The sequence below is a fragment of the Macaca fascicularis genome, chromosome 2 (genome assembly GCF_037993035.2).
Source record: "Macaca fascicularis isolate 582-1 chromosome 2, T2T-MFA8v1.1".
Taxonomy (NCBI): Eukaryota; Metazoa; Chordata; class Mammalia; order Primates; family Cercopithecidae; genus Macaca; species Macaca fascicularis.
The window spans coordinates 115,889,823-115,911,318 of NC_088376.1; the positions used below are offsets into that span (position 1 = coordinate 115,889,823).

The 21,496-nt window shown below is 53.2% G+C and overlaps 1 protein-coding gene across 1 annotated transcript; it reads left to right on the top strand.

Moving 5' to 3' along the window:
* The first annotated feature begins 6,195 nt into the window (after nucleotides 1-6,195).
* On the top strand, nucleotides 6,196-20,690 carry ITIH1 (inter-alpha-trypsin inhibitor heavy chain 1). The gene is made up of 22 exons (XM_005547375.5): nucleotides 6,196-6,334; nucleotides 6,595-6,615; nucleotides 6,945-7,111; nucleotides 7,546-7,650; nucleotides 8,035-8,197; nucleotides 8,869-8,982; nucleotides 10,502-10,627; nucleotides 10,713-10,829; nucleotides 11,530-11,698; nucleotides 11,787-11,912; nucleotides 12,865-13,046; nucleotides 13,616-13,801; nucleotides 14,869-15,008; nucleotides 15,506-15,660; nucleotides 15,748-15,762; nucleotides 16,149-16,169; nucleotides 16,543-16,623; nucleotides 16,829-16,942; nucleotides 18,257-18,458; nucleotides 19,380-19,552; nucleotides 20,149-20,260; nucleotides 20,410-20,690. The coding sequence occupies exons 1-22, from the start codon at nucleotides 6,218-6,220 to the stop codon at nucleotides 20,537-20,539; spliced, it is 2,736 nt and encodes a 911-aa protein (XP_005547432.3). The 5' UTR covers nucleotides 6,196-6,217; the 3' UTR covers nucleotides 20,540-20,690.
* Nucleotides 20,691-21,496: the final 806 nt, after the last annotated feature.

Sequence of the window (21,496 nt, forward strand, 5' to 3'; positions counted from 1 at the left end):
TATTATTAAAGATAAACAGGCCGGGCGTGGTGGCTCATGCCTGTAATCCCAGCACTTTGGGAGGTCAAGGTAGGCGGATCACGAGGTCAGGAGATCAAGACCATCCTAGTTAACACAGTGAAACCCCATCTCTACTAAAAATACAAAAAATTAGCCGGGCGTGGTGCTGCACACCTGTAGTCCCAGCTACTCAGAAGGCTGAGGCGGGAGAATGGCGTGCACCCAGGAGGCGGAGCTTGCAGTGAGCCGAGATCATGCCACTGCACTCCAGCCTGGGCGACAGAGCGAGACGTAAACAAAGCCAAGCATTAAAACGGTGAAAATAGATTTTATTCAGTAACTACTGGCGGTAGGGGAAAGAGCTGAACTCCATTCTATTTGTGCAGAGGTGATTGGGCATTCCAAAGGAAGAATAAGGGAGTAGGCAGGGGAGCAAGCAGGGGCTCACTTAGAGTCTGGGAAGTGAAAAATTAAAAGGATTGGTTAGCGTAAATGTGATTAGGCCAACTGTGTCTGCTAGCTGGCAATCAGGGAAGTCAGGATTCTATTCTCCCACATAGACTGGGAGACATGAGCCCTACCTTTCTGATGATTACATTTCAAAGGAATGGATTTTAGGTCCTTGAGAAAGACATTCCTAGGATGTAGGAAATACATAGGTATATATCTCAGAGGGACAGAAGAAGGATTTGTAATTGTAAGCTTTTTAAAGTTAGTGCTCTAGAGGCGGCACACTATGACTCACACCTAATCCCAGCACTTTGGGAGGCCAAGGTGGGAGGATCACTTGAAACCAGTCTAAGCAACACAGTGAGACCCCCTTCTGTACAAAAAATTATAAAAATTAGCTGGGTGTGGTGGTGCATGCCTGTAGTCCCAGCTACCTGGGAGGCTGAGGTGGGAGAATCAGTTGAGCCCCAGAGGTTGAGGCTGCAGTGAGCCATGATCCTGGCACTACACTCCAGCCTGAGTGACGGAGTGAGACTCTGTCTCAAAATAAATAAATTTTTAAAAAGGAAGGATGTTCTGACGTGCTACAACATGGATGACCCTTGAGGACATTATGCTAAATAAAATAAGGCAGTCACAAGAGGACAAAAGTATGATTTCACTTATGTAAGGTACCTGTAGTAGTCAAAATCACAGATTCAGAAAGTAGAATGGTGGTTGCCAGTGGTTGGGGAGAGGAGGGAGTTGGTGGGTAGTGTTTAATGGGTGCAGAGTTTTAGCTGGGGAAAATGAAAAAGTCCTGGAGATGGATGGTGGTGATGGCTGCACAACATGAGCGTACCGAAGCCACTGAACTGTATTCTTTTTGTTTTTTTTTGTTTTTTTTTTTTGAGACGGAGTCTCGCTCTGTCGCCCAGGCTGGAGTACAGTGGCCGGATCTCAGCTCACTGCAAGCTCCGCCTCCCGGGTTCACGCCATTCTCCTGCCTCAGCCTCCGGAATAGCTGGGACTACAGGCGCCCGCCACCTCGCCCGGCTAGTTTTTTGTATTTTTTAGTAGAGACGGGGTTTCACCGTGTTAGCCAGGATGGTCTCGATCTCCTGACCTCGTGATCCACCCGTCTCGGCCTCCCAAAGTGCTGGGATTACAGGCTTGAGCCACCGCGCCCGGCCACTGTATTCTTAAATATGGTTAAATAATAAATATTATGTTCTGTATATTTTACCACAATAAAAAAATTGTGGCGCACTGCTCCTGTAATCCCAGCTACTCAGGAGGCTGAGGCATGAGAATCACGTGAACCTGGGAGGCGGAGATTGCATTGAGCCAAGATCGTGTCACTGCACTCCAGCCTGGGCAACAGAGCGAGACTCCTTCTCAAAAAAAAAAAAAAAAAAATTATATATTGTGTGTGTGTGTGTGTATATATATATATATATATATATTTCATTCTACAGACAAAGGTCTACTAGCCTGGCCCTGGAGGACAACTATGAACAAGACAGACAAGGGCCTGTCCCTGTGGGGCTTACAGTCGAAGGGGGAGACGGCCATGCATACTAACAAGCTGCCCTTGCCAACTGAGGTCAGTACTGTGCAGAAAAGCCGCCTGGTCCAGCCTGGCCATCCAGGAGAGGTTGCCCCAAGCAAGCACCGCATGAGTGGAAGTTTAAAGAAAAACTTTTTCAGGCAGAGGAGCAACATGTGCTAAGACCCAATGGACTCATTTTGTGACTTTACCTCCACACCTCAGTGTGAACTCCCTGAGGACTGGGCCAGGCCTGTCTGCTTCAACACCCTAAACCCAGCAGGTGTAAATGAAGGAATTGTGGGTTGCTGAACGAATGAGTGGAGAAACACCTGCCTACCTGGATCTAAAAGAAGTCTCTGCAGTTGAAGCTGAGAGACTCAGAGGGGCCATGGGCTAGGTGACATAGAGGGGTCAGCAGGGGCCGTACCACTCAGGATAGGGTGTGTGAGACAGGGGAAGTTCTGCAGCAGACTGACCTTTCTAAATGGTGACTCTGGCTGCTGCCTGGAGCAGAGTGGAAGAAGATCAGCCGTCTAAATGAGGGATGAGGGCGGCTTGAACTAGGTGGTGACTGGGGATGGGGAGAGAAGTTAATGGATTAGAGGGATATTCAGAGGTTGGGAGGTGGGGTAGGTGGTCAAGGAGAGTGAGGCACCCAAGATGCCACCCAGCCTTCTGGCTTGGATGCCCAGCTGGATAACGATGGCCTTCACTGGAGTGGACAACAGGGGGAAGACCTGGCTTAGTAGCGGGCTGTGGGGAGGAGGAGACAAAGGTCAGGAGTTCAATTTGGACATACCAGATGGAGGGGCTCTGGGCAAATCAAGCAGACAGTTGGCTGTGTGGGGGTGGAACTCAGAGCAGGTCTGGGCCCATGTGCTGTCCTGCTGGCACCAGCAACACAGTTACCCTCCCCATTCTCAATCAGCAGCAACCATAGCTGCTTTCTGTCCACCCTGGCCCCCATCTCCCACATGCATAGGGTAGGCCAATTTCTCCTCTTCCTCTGTACCATGAGGATAATATTAACAATAATATCTGTCTCTTGGGGGGAGTTGTGAGCAGTAAATGAATTCGGACACAAATGATGCTGAGAAGCATGACAGGCACAGGTCATAATTAGCTCTCCCCATCTCCTGTCCACCCTCCCCCTGTGCAAACATGCTTCTAGCACTTTACATGGACCAGGCTTGGTGCTAGCCATCTCTCAACAGCCCAGTCTTGAACTCATCACACCCTTGCTCAAAATATCTTAAGTATCTCCCACCCAAAAGGCTAATCACTTTCAGACATCTGCGCCAGCTGGTCCCAACCCCCTTCCCAGTCACCTTCCCCACCCTCTTCATCAGCTCCTTCTCCCATTCCAGACACCTCCACATTCCCACAGCATACATCCCACCTGCCCATCTGCTTTTCTCTCCCTCCCTTCCCACCTTCCCCTTCCCAAGCACTGCTCTTTTTTCCAGGCATCTCATCCAGGAACCTTCTCCTAATCCCTGCGGGAGATGAGCCTCTGCCCCTCCAAATTTCTACCTCTTCAGCTTCTCATCACTCGTTGGAATTCAGTTGGCTCCCTTTGACTTGTCTGATTCCCTTTTCCCCTGACATCAGCTCACTGAACACAGCAGGACACCCAAGTTTCTGTATGGTGGCGTCCCAGTGCCTAGCATTGTGCCCAACACACTGCAGGGCTGGGTCGATACTGGCACAGGAAATAAGCAGAACTTCAAATGTACAGTGTCATGTCGATCCAGCTTCTCTCCCACAAAGACCAGAAGACAGGCCAGAAGGTGACCCTGGCCTAAGGACAATAAACTCTTCCCAGAAGCTGCTCTGTGAGACAAAGTCCAGGACAAGCAAACAGAGATCAGTGAGGGCTCTGGGCCCCCTCCTTTTCTCAGGGTCACAGCAGCCAGCACATCCCAGCCCAGGTCACAAACTGGATTGGCCAGGGGCCCTATCTGCCCAGTATGCTGTGGCTTTTGGGGAACAGGGTGGGTTTGGCCATAAAAAATAAGAAACTGCAGGTGCAAGATGGGTCTCTGGGAACTCCTATCTCTAGGATCTTCAAGTCTGCTTCTCTGTCATTACATGATGGGCTTGGGCTTCAGAGCCTGAGACACCTGGTTTGAATCCCTGTTCTGTTGCTTGGTATGGGACCAGTGTCCCAGAAATGTTGTGAGGATAAAATTACACAATAAAGGGTTTAGAGAAATGCATGACACAAATGAGTCCTCTATTATGAAAACATGTCATTCATCTTCAGCTCCCCTTTATCTGCCAGGCCTCCCTGCCCAGGTGCAAGAACAAGGAAGCTCACTTCTGTTCTTTCTAGATCTGGGTAAGAACCTCCAGAGAGATGAAACAACTGGCCTAAAGCATGGATCTCCCATCACGCCTCACCCCGACCGTCCAGACTGTCTCTGACAGAGCTAATACCAGGTTAGCACTGTGAGAATCACCAGCATGGCTGGATGTCACACACTTTCTAAGCCACCGTGTCTGCCTCCCTGGCCAAAGCATGACTGAAAAGCGTGCTGATGCTGAAAGAATTTTGAAATAGTCTGGGCAACAAAGTGAGACCCTGTTTCTTTCTTTTCTTTCTTCTTTCTTTCTTTCTTTCTTTTCTTTATCTTTCTTTCTTTATCTTTCTTTCTTTCTCTTTTCTTTCTTTCTTTTTTTCTTTCTTTTTTCTTTCTTTCTTCTTTCTTTTTTCTTTCTTTCTCTCTCTCTCTTTTTCTTTTCTTTTCTTTCTTTCTTTTTGGAGGCAGTCTCACTCTGTTGCCCAGGCTAGAGTGCAGTGGCACAATCTCGCCTCATTGCAACCACCACTTCCCAGGCTCAAGCTATTCTCCTGCCTCAGCCTCCCGAGTAGCTGGAACCACAGATGCGTGCCACCATGCCTGGCTAATTTTTGTATTGTTGGTAGAGATGGGGTTTCACCATGTTGCCCAGGCTGGGCTGGAACTCCTGGCCTCAAGTGATCTGCCTGCCTCAGCCTCCCAAAGTGCTGATATTACAGGCGTGAGCCACCTCACCCGACTGAAACCCTGTTTCAAGAGAAAATAAAAATGATCAGCTGGGTGTGGTGCCACATTCCTGTGGTTCCAGTTACTCAGAAGGCTGAGGTGGGTAGATCAGTTGAGTCTGGGAGGTCGAGGCTGCAGTGAGCAAAGATCGCACCACTGCACTCCAGCCTCTGCGACAGAGGGAGACCCTGTGTTTAAAAAAAAAGGCCAGGTGCGGTGGCTCAAGCCTGTAATCCTACCACTTTGAGAGGCCGAGACGGGTGGATCACAAGGTCAGGAGATAGAGACCATCCTGGCTAACACAGTGAAACCCCGTCTCTACTAAAAAATACAAAAAACTAGCCGGGCGAGGTGGCGGGCGCCTGTAGTCCCAGCTACTTGGGAGACTGAGGCAGGAGAATGGCATAAACCCGGGAGGCAGAGCTTGCAGTGAGCTGAGATCCAGCCTCTGCACTCCAGCCTGGGCGACAGAGCGAGACTCCGTCTCAAAAAAAAAAAAAAAAGGAATTTTGAAAGTAAAGCCTGGCTGGGCACAGTAGCTCACTCCTGTAATCCCAGCACTTTGGGAGACTGAGATGGGCAGATCACCTGAGGTTCAGGAGTTCGAGACCAGCCTGGCCAATGTGGTGAAACCCTGTCTCCTAAAAATACAAAAATTAGCTGGGCATGGTGGTGCGCACCTGTAATCCCAGATACTTGGGAGGCTGAGGCAGGAGAATCACTTGAACCCAGGAGGCGAAGGTTGCAGTGAGCCGAGATCCTGCCATTGCACTCTAGCACTCAAGACCAAAACTCCATCTCAAAAAAAAAAGTAAAGCCTAATGAAGTTTAGAAATCCATTTTTAACTGTTGCTTCTTGTGACGTGTCACCGTGTCACTGGTGCTGCCCTGTGCCAGCTCGAGGAAGAGATGAGCCATCCGGGGGTCCTCAGAGTTCACATAGGCTAAGTGCAGTTCTGCACAGAGGGACACGGTCTGGAGCCCCATCAGGAGTTTACACTGCCCAGAGCTGGTAACCCCACCCCACGCAAAAAGCTTCTACTGCCAAATTTTGATTCCTCAAATTGTGTTAGGTTGGTGCAAAAGTCATTGCAGTTTTTGTCATTAATATTTGCCTGCACCTTGTCTAATGTTTAATCCATGTTTATCCAGCACTGTATTGATTACTGGTCTGAGTGAGGTGACAGGGCAGCGGGAGCCTTAGAGCATGGATGGTGCCATGGGGCTTCGGGGACTGCTGTTGTGCGTGTACCTGGTGTCTCTCCTCGTCCTGCAGGCCATGCCTGCCCTGGGCTCAGCTACAGGCAGGTCCAAGAGCAGCGAGGTATGTGGCTAAACCCACAGGGCAGAAATAGGCAGCTGAATCTGGATGAGGCCCCGGGCGGGACACAAGACCCCCACTCCAAGGGCCAGGGCCACCCCACCACCTCCACCACTTCTGAGTGGAGAGGTGACCTCCCAGCAGCACCAAGGAGGTGAGGCTAAGGGGCAGAGGACACAGGCTACATTCCACTCCTACCCCTGAACTGAGGCTGCAGTCTCCTGAGTTTTCCTCTCACACTTGACCCTGATTTTGTTTTGCAGAAGCGACAGGCTGTGGACACCGTGAGTAAGAGTCCTGGCAAAGGGGTCTGTGACGGAGCCCTTTTTACACGCTTGCTTTTCCCAACCCCTCAAGGGTGGACCCCTCTGTCAGGGCCATAGGCAAGGGGTACTCTCCAGGGTCCTAGAAATGGGGACTTGTTCCCATCTCACCTCATGCTCCACAGCACAGTCTCAGCCAGAGAGCAGGGGTCTTCCTGGGAGGTCTGATCTGTTCTTCTGGCATCTGGGCACCATGCACTGGAGCTGAGTGCCAAGCCCCCATACCACAGGAAGTACCTCACCAACAGAGGCTCTGTCTCGGTCCACAGCTCCTTCATGTCTCACTTTAGGCTGTCGATGGCGTGTTCATCCGGAGTTTGAAAGTCAACTGCAAAGTCACCTCTCGCTTTGCCCACTATGTTGTCACCAGCCAAGTGGTCAACACTGCCAATGAAGCCAGGGAAGTGGCCTTCGACGTGGAAATCCCCAAGACAGCCTTCATCAGTGACTTTGCCATGTGCGTGCCTGCCCAACTCCCGTGCCCTCTCCCAGGGATGCCGCTTACTAGTCCCAGCCTAAGAACAAGGATCGGAGTGGCCAGATAGCGCAGAGCATCTCCTCATTCTAGAAGGGCCACAGACCAGCCCTGGCTCTGAGAGGAGGAAGAAGCCCTTTAGATCTGTGTTTGGCTCCCATCTTGGAGGCAAACTGGGGCCCATACAGCATGTTTCAGGCTAGAACCCAAGGAGCCAAGGTCAGCGTCTGAGGCTTCTTGCTGGCCTCTGACCTGAGTTGCTCACCTCATTGCCCATGGACCCCTGAGTTCCACCATGGGCAGTGGAAGGCCAGTCAGGAGGTGTCCTTATCCAAGGGCTCACATGGACAGGCCCTCTCAGGACCTGTATGGTCAGGAGGCTCATCTTTCCTGAGGGTGTCCTCCCCTCTCTGCAGTACGGCAGATGGAAACGCATTTATTGGAGACATAAAGGACAAGGTGACTGCATGGAAGCAGTACCGGAAAGCAGCTATCTCAGGAGAGAATGCCGGCCTTGTCAGGTGAGTTCTGGGCCCTGCTGGTGTCATCTCTAGGGTTGCCCTCCCCAGCCAGGACAGAGCTGACAGCTGCAAGGTGGCTTTGGTGGAGAACAGCCCAGGATGATGGAAGGGTGAGCAAACAGCTCAAACCCAGATGCCAGCACAGTGCACTGAACAGGCTGCTGTGCAGTTGCCCTTTTCCCAGATCTGCCACTGGGAGAAGTGGGCCCCCCATCTTGGGCCCTGACCCTGACCAGCCAGCTGACACATTTGTGAGGTCCAAGGAAAGCTAGGAGCAGCACTCATCTAAGAGAAATAAATTCTGAGGGCCACATGTTAAGTGACAAGGACTCACATGTCATTTACCCTCTGTCTGTCTGCTGTTGCCTGTGGTGGCACATCCAGGGCCTCGGGGAGAACTATGGAGCAATTCACCATCCACCTCACCGTCAATCCCCAGAGCAAGGTCACGTTTCAGCTGACCTATGAGGAAGTGCTGAAGAGAAAGCTTAAGCAGTATGAAATTGTCATCAAAGTCAAGCCTAAGCAGCTGGTGCATCATTTTGAGGTAGATCATAGGTCCCAGGGCAGGGCTCCTGCCCCTCTCTCTGTCATCATGGCTCCCAACACTGGTTGAGCACCCACCATGTGTCACCCAGGCCTAAGAACACAGGAACAGGGATTAACTCCTCAGGGTGAGCTCTGATGTGCTCTTCTTGGGCAGGGAACTCCCTGAACTCTCTAACTTCCTCTTTATCTCTGAGCTTCGGTTTGCTCATCTGCTAAATGGGGGATTACTGTGGGTCCCAGGACCGCCACAGGGATCACAAGAAGTACTGAATGTCCAGGTAATTTTGTAAACCAGAGGCGCAGCCTGAGGGCCTGGAATTATTGCTGGCACCTACGTAGTGGCTAAGTTGAGGGATGCAGGCATGTACACCTTCATTTGGTCAGTATCTTTGGAGAGCCTACTGAGTACCAGGCCCTGTGATCAGGGCTGGGTGGGTGCTGCACACAGTAGGTGGCCAGGACACATGTTGGCTCTTGGCTGAGACTTGGTGAGTAGGAGTCCTGGTAGAGAATTTGCTTCGGTGTGGTGTGAGCCCATAATCCCAGCTACGAGGGAGGCTGAGGCAGGAGGATGGCTTGAGCCCAGGAGTTTGAGGCCAGCCTGGGCAACAAAGCAAGATCCCATCTTAAAAAAAAAAAAAAAAAAAAGAATTTGCTTCAATGGTGCAGATCGATGTGGACATCTTCGAGCCCCAGGGGATCAGCAAGCTGGATGCCCAGGCCTCTTTCCTGCCCAAGGAACTGGCAGCCCAAACTATCAAGAAGTCCTTCTCAGGAAAAAAGGTACATGGGATGGCAAAGGGGTGGTGGTGGGCCATTTGGGGACTTCTCAGCCTGCCCACCCCTTATGGAATGTCCAGCCTTAGCCGAGAAACCAGGCAGGGGCTGTGGTCTGCCCTCAGGATGAGAGAGGCTGGTGTCATGTGATTGGTGCCTAGGAGAACTCAGCAATCCTGGTTCTCAGGGCAATTTAGCAAAATCCTGCATGCTGAGGTGGGGAAGGAGCCAGCTCCAGCTCCACCACACACTGGCTGTATGGTCCAGGGTGAGTCGCTGGCTTGCTTGGGCCTCAGTGCCCTCTTTGCCTGCCTCACGCCCATGGGAGAGCATTCGGGGAAACATCCAGCACATAAGTAAACCTCATATGCTGGTGTGGTTAGGACTCCAAGCTTCAGGTTTCTTGGAAACGTAAGTTTGGAAAGACCTTTGGCCTACCGAACGACTTGTCGCTTGCCACCGTTTGCAGGAATCCCAGAAGCCCCGGCTCGCCCCCACCCCAGGTTCCTGGAGGAGTGTGTTGTATGGATGGGCAGTGCCCTGCTTCCTGACTTGCCCCTAACCCGAGCCAGGAACAAACCCTTTAGTTCCCACTTATGTAGAGCCTGCACCACAGTTCATTTAAAAGAAGTGCTTCTTACAGTTTAGAGAGGCTTCCTTTTAAACAAAATATGACACCTCAGAGTGTTAGCAACCATGCTTGCTTTCTGTGGGGGAACAAAGGGATGGGTTCTTCTCTTCCCAAGAATTTTTCAAGGTTCTATTTTATCTTCCTTCCTTTCTCTCCTCTTCTTCCACCTCCTCCTCCTCTTCTCCTCCTCCTCCTCTTCTTCTTCTTCTTCTTCTTCTTCGCTGCTGCTGTTTCTCTTCTTCTTCTTCTTCTTGTAGTCTTCTTCTTCACTACTGCTTCTCTTCTTCCTCTTCTTCTTCTTCTCTGCTGCTGCTTCTTCCTTTTGCTTCTGCTTCTTTTTGATGAGCTTATCTTACTTTTATAACAAACAAAAATTTCTTTATAGAAAAATGTATGAAGTCCAGGAATATAGAAAGTATTGAAAAAACCATCACTAGCTTCCCCAAGCACATCACCAACTCCAACCAGACCTCAGCTTCCATCCTGGACCCTTCCTTCCAGTCTCTGTTCTTTGTCAACCTGGGCAGCTTTTATTTCCCAGCACAGTATTGTAGTGTTGACAGATGAGTTGACAGATGTCAACAGTTTGAGTTGACAGATGTCTCCCATGCTATCACATTACTGTTATTTTGTTCTTATTTATATACCCAAAGTGATGATGTCCATTGTAGAAAACCCCAATGATTCAGAAGAGTATAAGCAAGGGAATGGGTCAGCTCTCCCACCACCTATAGGTGTGTGCTCTCAACAGCTAAGTGAGTGAGTGGCCCACCAAACTCGTTTCTGTGCCCGTGCAAACACACACACACACACACCCCTTCTTATGTTGTCTTTGTAAACATTCTGTTTGTGGTTACACAAACCAGTAATGGCTCAGACTCTTGACGGTTCCAGGGTCACGTGCTGTTCCGTCCCACTGTGAGCCAGCAGCAGTCCTGCCCCACATGCTCTACATCCTTACTGAACGGGCATTTCAAGGTGACCTATGATGTCAGTCGAGACAAGATCTGTGACCTCCTGGTAAGCCCTGAGCTTCTGGCTGAGCACCTAGAGGATGGGCAAGGGGTGCTGTGAGAGTGGCCTCACTTGTTCTCCTCTATTTCAGGTGGCCAATAACCACTTTGCCCACTTCTTCGCCCCCCATAACCTAACAAACATGAACAAGAATGTGGTTTTTGTGATTGACATCAGTGGCTCCATGAGAGGCCAGAAAGTGAAGCAGGTAGGCTGCAGCTTGAAACAGCGCACCCAGCAGAAGCTTCCGCAGCCCCTTTGCTCACCGCATGCCAGTTTTGCTGCCAGAGTCTGGTTTGGGATTTATCCTCCTGGTCAGAGGCAGGGTGATTTAACAGGAAATCCCAATGGTTAGCATCTCCAGAATCAGCATCACTTCCTCACTGTGCAGTCGTGAGAAAGTGCATTCACCTCTCCTCAATGGCGAAAAATGGGACTGACAATGGTGTCCACAGGGTCATGGAGTTACCCCCTGGGGAAGTGCTTAGAAGAGGAAACCTGTGCACTACAAGTGCTGGGGGTAATTATGGTGGTCCGTGGGGAGGCATCTTATAGCAGGGAATAGCTCTCCACCCACAGGGTTTGGAGTGCTCTCTCCATGGTGCAGTAGACATGGCTGGACAAGGAGTATTCTAGAAGCACAACCCCTGGGGTCCTTTCTCTTTATCCTGCCCCTCCAGAACTCCTGATCATTTCTTTCCCCATCCTGGCTTCCTTTGCCTTCTCCACCCCCCTCATCCAGCCCAAGGCCCGGCAGGATGCTCCTGTCTCGGGGTCACCTAGTTGTCCTATCTCCTCCTGCTTGTCCACTCTGTGGATCTCTGAAACGGGTATTGGAGTTGATGGAAGGTGCTATCCTGGGACAACCCTGGGGCCCTGTCCGTCTACTGACTGTTCTGTCCTTGCAGACCAAGGAGGCACTCCTTAAAATTCTGGGGGACATGCAGCCAGGGGACTACTTTGATCTGGTTCTTTTTGGGTCTCGAGTGCAATCATGGAAGGGCTCACTGGTGCAAGCATCTGAGGCCAACCTACAAGCGGCTAAAGACTTTGTGCGGCGCTTTTCCCTGGATGAGGGTAAGGGTGGGGGTCTCAGGCCACCTTGATGTCACCTCTGTCCCTTCAGAATGAGGGCATACACTGGTCTGCTTTCTCTTCTTTGCAGCCACAAACCTGAATGGAGGTTTGCTCCAGGGAATTGAGATCTTGAACCAAGTTCAGGAAAGCCTCCCAGAACTCAGCAACCATGCCTCAATTCTCATCATGTTGACAGACGGCGATCCCACAGAGGGTAAGCACCTTGGGGGCTGCCTTGGGAGGTGGTGATCTTGTCACCTGAGACATGCAAGCTGAAGTTGGAAACCCAACCATTGGAGATGCCATCAGGGGGTAGAAAGGCTCAGAGCAAAGTCAAGCACTGGTCTAAAAACACAATTCAGACCACAAAGTCTGTGGGAGCTCCATGGTGTACTTCTGTTCTGTGAGTTGAGAAATTGGAGATGTTTCTAAATGACACAGGTCTGTATGAGTCCCTGGAGGATGGGCAGGATTCCACGCTTCTGTTTACGGTTTAATGAACTATTTATTTATTGCCTACTGTGTGCTAAGCTTGGGGCTAGGGACTGAAATACCAAGGGAACAAGACATATCTCTGCCCTCAAAGAGCCCAGGACCTACTCGGGGAGGGAGATCCAGGAGTAGATACTGAGGGCCCTGAAAGAACAGGGTGCTTGGGGCTGTGGAACCATAGACAAGGGACACCTGACCCTGGGGGATGTCTAGGAGGGCCTCCTGGAGGAGGTGACTCCTGAGCTCAGTCTAGAAAGAGGAGAGAGTGTCAGGAAGGAATCCTAGGCAGAAGGGGCAGCTTAAGTCATAAAAGGGGTGTGTGCACTGGCATAGCCTGCCCAGGAACTGTGGGCCTGTGCAGAACGGGGTGAAACAAGGGTGGGAAGGTCAGCAGGGTCTCGCAGGCCGTGGCAAAGGAGCCATGTCAGGGTTTCGAGCAGAATCAGACCTGCTGCTGATGGACCTACCTCGATGGGCGGGGCCTGTGAGGAGCTGTTGGTAGCTGCTGCAGTCTCCTAGGAGAGCAAGGAGGAGGTGATGTCTCAGGACGCCCGGGAGACTGGAGATGCTCTGAGATGGAAGCCTTGAGCCCCAGGGAGTGTTCCCCAGAGCCCCCTCATGCCCCACATGCCTGTGGGCCAGCATCCCATCACTACCCAGGTGTGTGGCTGCAGGGGTGACCGACCGTTCCCAAATCCTCAAGAACGTCCGCAACGCCATCCGGGGCAGGTTCCCGCTCTACAACCTGGGTTTCGGCCACAATGTGGACTTTAACTTTCTGGAGGTCATGTCCATGGAGAACAACGGACGGGCCCAGAGAATCTACGAGGACCGTGATGCCACCCAGCAGCTGCAGGTCTCCCCTCACAACCCCCTGTACCTCCAATGGCATGCCATAGGGGGCCCAGCCCTGGTGGCCATTTGCCCATCAGCCTAGATGAGCAGATAAAGCTCTGGCATAGAGTTCAAATCAGCTGCATGGGCCAGGCGCGGTGGCTCAAGCCTGTAATCCCAGCACTTTGGGAGGCCGAGGTGGGTGGATCAGGAGTTCGAGACCAGCCTGGCCAACATGGTGAAACCCCGTCTCTACTAAAAATACAAAAATTAGCCGGGTGTGTTGGTGCGTGCCTGTAATCTCAGCTACTTGAGAGGCTGAGGCAGGAGAATCAGTTGAGCCCAGGAGGTGGAGGTTGCAGTGAGCTGAGATTATGCCACTGCACTCCAGCCTGGGCAACACAGTGAGACTCTGTCTCAAAAAAAAAAAAAAAAAAAATCAGCAGCATGACCTCGAGCCAGCTACTTGACCTCTCGGACCCTCAGATTTCTTCTCTAACTTGGGAATTCCCAACACTCCACTTTGTGGGCAGGGTTCCCATCAGGGGCCCAGGATGCTCAGCTCTAAGGCAGCAACCTCTATCCCTGCAGGGTTTCTACAGCCAGGTAGCCAAACCCCTGCTGGTGGATGTGGATTTGCAGTACCCCCAGGATGCTGTCTTGGCCCTGACCCAGAACCGCCATAAACAGTACTACGAAGGCTCAGAGATTGTGGTGGCCGGACGCATTACTGACAACAAACAGAGCAGCTTCAAGGCGGATGTGCGGGCCCATGGGGTAAATGGTGGGCCATGGAGGGTGGAGAGGCCAGGCAGCACCCTAGAGGCTCCAAACCCACACTGTTCCCCATTCCTGCCAACCCCCAGAGGCCTCTCTTTCCCCAGAGTAGTGCCCTCACCCCCATCATGCCACATACACCCCAGGCCTGAACATCCCTCCACACAGGCATCCTGGGGGCTGGATTGGCTGGAATGGGGCCAATATGGCCTTGATCCGTTGCAGTCCCTTGGCCCCCAGTGACCAATTGTTATTTTTCGCATCATTCATCCCAAGGTGCAAAAGAACAAGAAACCAACCTCTCCCTTCTCATTTGATAACCATTTCCTGAACACCTACTGTGTGCCAGGTTTTGTGCCATGGTGCAGTGCATGTGTGTATGTGCACCTGTGTGTGGTGGGGACAGGCATGTGAGACCTGGACCCTGCCCTCCAGAACACAGACAATGCCCTACAGTGTGGTCAAAGATTCAGAAACTCAGGCTTTGAGTAAGGAGAGTTGAGCTGGACCCTGGTGCCACCCTGACCAGCTGGGCATCCTTGGGCAAGGGGTCCAGTTCTCTAGGCCTCAGTTTCCTTTTCTGTACCATACTACACCAGAGCATTGTGTGGAGCAAATGGAATAATCCATATAATACCCGTAGGCAGCAGCTGGTGCATAGGATGCCCTTGGGAAGTGGTGCCACAGTTAATGTAGCTGGATGGAGGAGGCACATTTGTGTGCCGTGGCAAGTTGAATGGTGCAGCCTGCCTAGAACTTGGTGGGCATTTGGAGTGGGTCATAGTGGAAACAGCTGGGTGCTTATTGGCCTCCCCCAGAGAAACTCCACAAGGCAGGGCCTAGTTCTCCCATTCCATGGGATCCCTAGGATCCGGGCCAAGCCTGGCTCGCAGAGGGTGCTTGGCAAGAATGAACGAATAGGATGAGGTGAACAGGCTCAGGAAAGCAGGTGATGCTGAGGACGAAGCTGCAGAGACCAGATGAAATGGGCCCCTCAGAGCCCTGAGCACTAGCCAGGGGCCATGCTCATCATGGTGCACTGCCCCTCTCTGTACCTCAACTCTCAGGAGGGACAAGAATTCAGTACAACCTGCCTAGTGGATGAGGAGGAGATGAAGAAACTGCTCCGAGAGCGTGGCCACATGCTGGAGAACCACGTCGAGCGCCTCTGGGCCTACCTCACCATCCAGGAGCTGCTGGCCAAGCGGTAGGGCCCCTGCAGCTGCCCCAGGTGGGCACTGCCGACCCAGAGTCCCCTCACCCTTTGCAGGTGAGCAGAGGAGGGGTGGTTCTCGGGCAGGTAGGTCAGATTTACTTTCTTCTTCTGCTTGGCTCACTGAGTTAATATCAACCAGTCAGTCAACAGTCCGGGTGGGCCCACCAGGGCACAAGGCAGCCTGCTATTTACCCTCAGTCAGCACAGGGAGGCTCAGGGAGGTTAGACCTCTTGACCCGGATCTCACAGCTGTTCACTTCTCTGCATATCTCTGAGGCATACCTCTCAACCCCACCAAATCTCCAAGTGATCTCTGTAAGAAGTCATTAAACCTGGAGGCCCCTGAAGACGTAGCTACTACACAGGATACCATGGGGGCTTAATACATATGTGTCGAATGAATGAATGAATGATTGAGTGAATGGATAGGTGAAAGGATGAGGGCCGTGCAAGTCAGGGCTTGGAGCCAGCCTCTGTCTTGAATGCAGGATGAAGGTGGACGGGGAGGAGAGGGCCAACCTGTCATCCCAGGCCCTGCGGATGTCGCTGGACTATGGGTTTGTGACCCCGTTGACCTCCATGAGCATCAGGGGCATGGCGGATCAGGACGGCCTGAAGCCCATCATCGACAAGCCCTCAGAGGGTATAGGCTGCAGGGGGCTGCAGAGGGGGAGGCCGTGGGCCAAAAACCTCTGGGGCTTTAATTCTTTTCTCTTTCCCTCCCTTCCAGATTCTCCACCTTTGGGTGAGTTTTAAATTGCATTAGTTTCAGCTCTGGGCTTCGGTGGCTGGGCAGGTGGCAGGTGCGCTGGCCCCAGGCACGCAGCTCCCTATCCTTCTTCCCCGACTCCACTCCTTCCCGTTCTTTCGTCCCCTGAGTCACCCTTCTCCACATCACCGCGAACTCCCTGCTACGCTTTGTGAGCTTTTGTGCAGGCTGAACCCCCAGCAGCCTCCACCAGTCCCCTCTTGGTGTGAGCGTATGTCTGTGAGAAGGCAGGACCCCAGGGGAGGGCTGAGACCCCCAGAGGGAGGGCTAGGTCCAGGCCTGTTGTGAACAGAGCTGCATGCCTTTCGTGTGGGGCGCCGTGGGTGACACTGCCTTCGATAATATGTCTTTGTCTTCTACAGAGATGCTGGGACCCAGGAGGAGTAAGTGGCAGCCATCCTGGCCATTCACATCTCTCCACCTCCTTGATTATTACCCAGTTGGCTTTCTTCCTCCGTTCTAGCTGTCTTCACTGCCTGTCACTGGGAATCCTTAGGACAGACCCTGGAACAGCCTGGCCTCCCCAACCTGAGGTCCCTGTGGGAGGAGACAGAGAGGGGGCCAGTTAAACATGCCAGGCCAAGCTTCTGTTCCCATGTCCCGAGAGCCAATCAAGGGCATGTGATGTTGAGTGGACATCCCTGCTTGGTGGCCTCAGGCTAACCCCACCAATGAGGAAAGAGTCATCAGAGGGATCAGCAGCTCCAGGGAAGGCCTGGCTGCCCCGCTTCTAAATGCCACTCCCCTTCCCATCAGCGTTCGTGCTGTCAGCCTTGCAGCCTTCTCCTACTCGTTCCAGCTCCAATACCCAGCGGCTGCCAGACCGAGTGACCGGCGGTGAGTCCTTGGAAGGGTCTGAGGGACACACTTGTTTGGGACCCACCCTGCCTGGCTCTCTCTCTCTCTCTCTCTCTCTCTCTCTCTCTCTCTCTCTCTCTGTCTCTCTCTCTCTCTTTCTGGGACCTGCCTAGCTGAACCCCAGCCCCTGGCCAGCCCCATCTGCCCGATGTCCAATCTAACGAATTCCATGCTGTGCCCCCAGTGGACACGGACCCTCACTTCATCATCCACGTGCCCCAGAAAGAGGACGCCCTGTGCTTCAACATCAACGAGGAGCCTGGTGTGATCCTGAGCCTGGTACAGGACCCCAACACAGGTATGGCAGGCATCACGCCTCTGCCAGACAGGGCCAGGGCTCCTCTGCCCTCAACATTCAGCCACAAACAGGACTGTGGCCAAGGCCTCCACTGCCCTCTGCCTGGGCACCATCTACCTGGCTGGGCTGTGCCTGCTGCCTTCCCACCCCATCCTCCTGGCTGCATCTGCACAGGGCCAGCTTCATGGGCATGTGACTGGGGTAGGCACATGGGGACTTTTTTTTTTTTTTTGAGACAGTCTTGCTCTGTCACCCAGGCTGGAGTACAGTGGTGTGATCTCCGCTTACTGCAACCTCTGCCTCCTGGGTTCAAGTGATTCTCTTGCCTCAGCCTCCTGAGTAGCTGGGACTACAGGGGCATGCCACCATGACTGGCTTATTTTTGTATGTTTAGTAGCGATGGGGTTTCACCATGTTGACCTGGCTGGTCTCAAACTCCTGACCTCAGGTGATCTGCCCACCTCAGCCTCCCAAAGTGCTGGGATTACAGGTGTGAGCCACCGTGCCTGGCCAGTTTAATGTTCTTCCGTTGCCGCCTTGAAACTCTTAACACTTTTTAAACAAGGGGCCCTTCCTTTTTATTTCATACTAGGTCCTGCAAATGTGTCAAGGTCCTGCCCCACCTTCCCCACGAAGCACAGCTGAGCAGAGCCTCCAAGTGCCTCTCTCTCAGCAGTGCCTTGGTGATGGGGAATGGCTCCCTCTCCTTATCTCAGCCCTGCTCCCTCCCATCCCCCTACCTCCCTGGTCACTCAGCCCATCTGCAAGTGTTTGTTGTGCACCAGCGAGGGGCGGGGAATGCAGTGGGAGCCAAGATAGTCCCTGCTTTCATAGAGTTTAGGGAAGGGGAAGACAAACAGGTGAACACATTTGAGATGATCATTTCAGAGCATGAGACGTGCTGGGTTGGCAGAGTGAGAGTAGGGAGGGGGCTCTGTGGCTGCCCAGGTCAGTGGAGACCTCTGTGAAGAGGTCCCACAATGCATTTCCAGCATGATGGGAGCCTGTCCCTGTGTTAGGGGCTGGGGCCACAGAGAAGGAGCAGGCTGGGTCCTGTCCTCAGGGAGGCAAGACCTCCGTTAAGACCCAGAACCAAGAGCTGAGTATGGGATATTTGGCATGGCAGGAGGGGTGGAGAGGAAGCAGAGGTGGTGCTGTGTGTAGGACCAGACCTGGAGACCCCGAGGCAGGAGACTCTCAAAGACGGAGTGGCACAGGCAGAGCGTAGGGGCCTCTTAGGAAGGAGGCACGATCCTGCTGAGCAAAGGCAGGCAGGCCCCTTCCCAACCTGGATGCCCTCTTGCTCCACTGCAGGCTTCTCAGTGAACGGGCAGCTAATTGGCAACAAGGCCAGGAGCCCTGGGCAGCATGACGGCACGTATTTCGGGCGGCTGGGAATCGCAAACCCTGCCACGGCCTTTCAGTTGGAAGTGACTCCTCAGAACATTACGCTGAACCCCGGCTCTGGTGGGCCTGTGTTTTCCTGGAGGGACCAGGCTGTGCTGCGGCAGGATGGGTAACCTGCCAGGGCCTGGGCAAGAAGCAGGGGGAGGTGTGGCCTGGGCCCAGGATGCTGCTGTCTGAGTCTGCAGGGCCCTCGTCCCTGAGCCATGTCTGTGGGTGACGCCCATGTGGCCTGTACAGACATGTCAGTCTCCATGGGCCCCCCAGTCCTCCATTTCCCTTGGTTCCTGGATATGTCCTCTGGGTCCAGACATATCCAGTCCTCTGGGCTGCATGGCATCTGTGTTCCCACCGCATCTTAGCTCTGAATGCCATCCACGTCTCCACCAAACAAAGCCAGCTCATCCTCCCAGGCCCAGCAAAGAGGCCACCTCTTCCCCTTAGCCCTCCTGCTCTCTTCCTCTGTTGAATCCCAGATTTCTCTGGGCTTCTCATTTGGCATCTGTCTTAGTCTGCGTTGTCTCATGATTTTTCCTTCCTTTACTCATTCATTCATTCAGCAAACTCTGCTGAGCACCAGGGCAATGCTGGTAGCAATGCTGGTAGCAGAGTTATAGGAAGAGGTGGGGAGAGTCTGCTGTGGAAGTCACAGGTGATGAGTAGGAGTCAGAGAACATGGACTCTGATATTAGACAGCCTGAAGTCCAAGTCCTGGCTCCTCTGCTTACTAGCGGTGCCACCTTGGTCAAGTTACTTAACCTCTCTGAGCCTTAGACTTCACAGGCTCAGAGTGAGAACTGAATGATGCAGTTTGCATAGAGGACTTAGCACAGGGCCTGACACATTGCAAGGGCCCTATGCACAATAGCAACATGTGGAAGGGGTGTGGAACACGTAACAGCCGGCCATCTGGGGATGAAGGCCATGGGGTGGGGGCGTGGTCACAAGGGTTGGGTCCCAGATGACAAGGGCAGCCGAATGGAGAGGGATGCAGTGCAGCCGCGCCTGCCCTCACGGCCACCTGGCTCTGCAGGGTGGTGGTGACCATCAACAAGAAGAGGAACCTGGTGGTGTCTGTGGACGACGGTGGCACCTTTGAGGTTGTTCTGCACCGAGTGTGGAAGGGGAGTTCCATCCACCAGGACTTCCTGGGCTTCTATGTGCTGGACAGTCATCGGATGTCAGCCCGGACGCATGGGCTGCTGGGTACGGCTGGCCAGGCTGGCAGGGCTGTGGGGCAGGGTGTTGAAGCCAGAGGACGTGTGGGACCTGGGGCCACCGGTCAGCTCTGTAGCTGGGCACCAGGACAGGCCCACCTCCAGTGTGTCCTCAAAGGCGCAGAGCCATCTGAGGGGCTGTCTTGGTGAGGCTGTGAGCAAACACATAGTGAAACAAACGCTTAAGTGAGCCTGGGAGCAAGTGAAGGGCAGAGGTCTGATCGCAAAAAGAAAGGCCCAGAGGGTTCCTAGGGACCTTGTGGGTAGGGTGGGTCACTGACCACACTGCTCCTGTGTGGCCTTTCTATAGACACTGCTCTCTATGGGCACCTGCCCCTCAAACCTCTCTCCCCAGACAGATCCCGTTTTAAAAGACAGGAGGTAGGACCACCTAGAAATGTATCTACTTCTCTACGGCAAGTGAACCAAAGGTAGCTTTTCGTACTGGGACTTTTAGCAGAAACAGTCAAGCCTTGGAAAAAAAGCGGTCAAGCAAAGCTCTAAGCCGGCAGTGGGCACCTGCTGAGTGTAGAGCAGGAGCAAGTCCCCCAGACAGTAACCACCGTCTCCAATGTGCCTTTCTAGGGCAATTTTTCCACCCCATTGGTTTTGAAGTGTCTGACATCCGCCCAGGCTCCGACCCCACAAAGCTAGATGCCACGATGGTGGTGAAGAACCGCCGGCTCACGGTCACCAGGTAGGTGAGCCTGCCTGCCAAGCACGTCTGCCCTCGGCCACTTTGCAGTTCTTCCGGGTCTTCCTCCAGGTGTCACATGGGTGGGCTTCCTGGGGAGGTGCTGCCCTATTGGTCCGAAGGGTGACCCCAGCTGACTTGTCTCTGCACAGGGGTTTGCAAAAGGACTACAGCAAGGACCCGCGGCATGGGGCCGAGGTGTCCTGCTGGTTCATTCACAACAATGGGGCTGGACTCATCGATGGTGCCTACACTGACTATATCATCTCCGACATCTTCTGAGCCCCCTGGCCAGCATGCCTGTCCTCCCCTGTGGCCAAGGCAGAGGAGGAGAATGACATCCTGACCTGCTGCTGAGGCTGCACCTCCTTAACTAAGCTGGTTCCTTGTGTCAAAGGACCTCATGACTTCCATTAAAGAGAGACTATGTCCACCCTGAACTGGCTGATTTTGGGGAGGGAGGATGGCAGGGTGGCAGCTTAAGATGCTGCCCCTCAGATGGACTTAGGGGTTACAGCAGATCCAGGGACAGGAGAAGCAGGTCAGAGGCTGGGAAGAAAGCTCACACCATTTCCCTGCTGAGGGTTTGTAACGTCTGACAGCCAGGCTGGTATTTTCCAAAGGCAGAGACAGTCCCTGCCCAGAAGCTGTGATTTCAGGGGGCCAGGAGTGCACGCTACCATCTCCTCACGTAAATGCCTGGAATTACCCCATCAGGGCCCCTCCCTTGGCTTGGCCTTGGGGCCCAGTCAAAACGCAACGTCGCGGGTGCAGGGAGGTGAGCCACACTTTAGAGAGCTCTGAGTGTGAACGCGAACAGGCCTCCACCACTGCTTCCCAGAGGCTTTCTGCTCTTTCTCTGCTAGTTTCTGTCTGGTTTCCACTACAAATGAGGCTCACAAGGGACCAGATAGAACAAAGACTGGTTTTGAGGGCCTGGATCAATAACACCAATGCTGAGCTCAAAGGCTGCCCCAGGCCTGGGAACACAGAGCCCCTAGCAGCAGGCTGTGGGGCGGCCAGCCCACCTTCCCAGGTATCCTGGGGTTCTCCAGGAAGAGCTGTGAGCTGCCAGCTGTCGGGGTCACGCTTGGCAAGGCCTGCCCAATGGGGGCCTCATCTCCCTCTCCTGTAGAATGGAAAGGGGGTGAACCCAAAGATCTCTTAGATTCCGTCTAATTCTAAACTCTGCATGACAACTCTGGTTCCTCCAAGTCCCCAGCCATCCCTTGAGGCCGT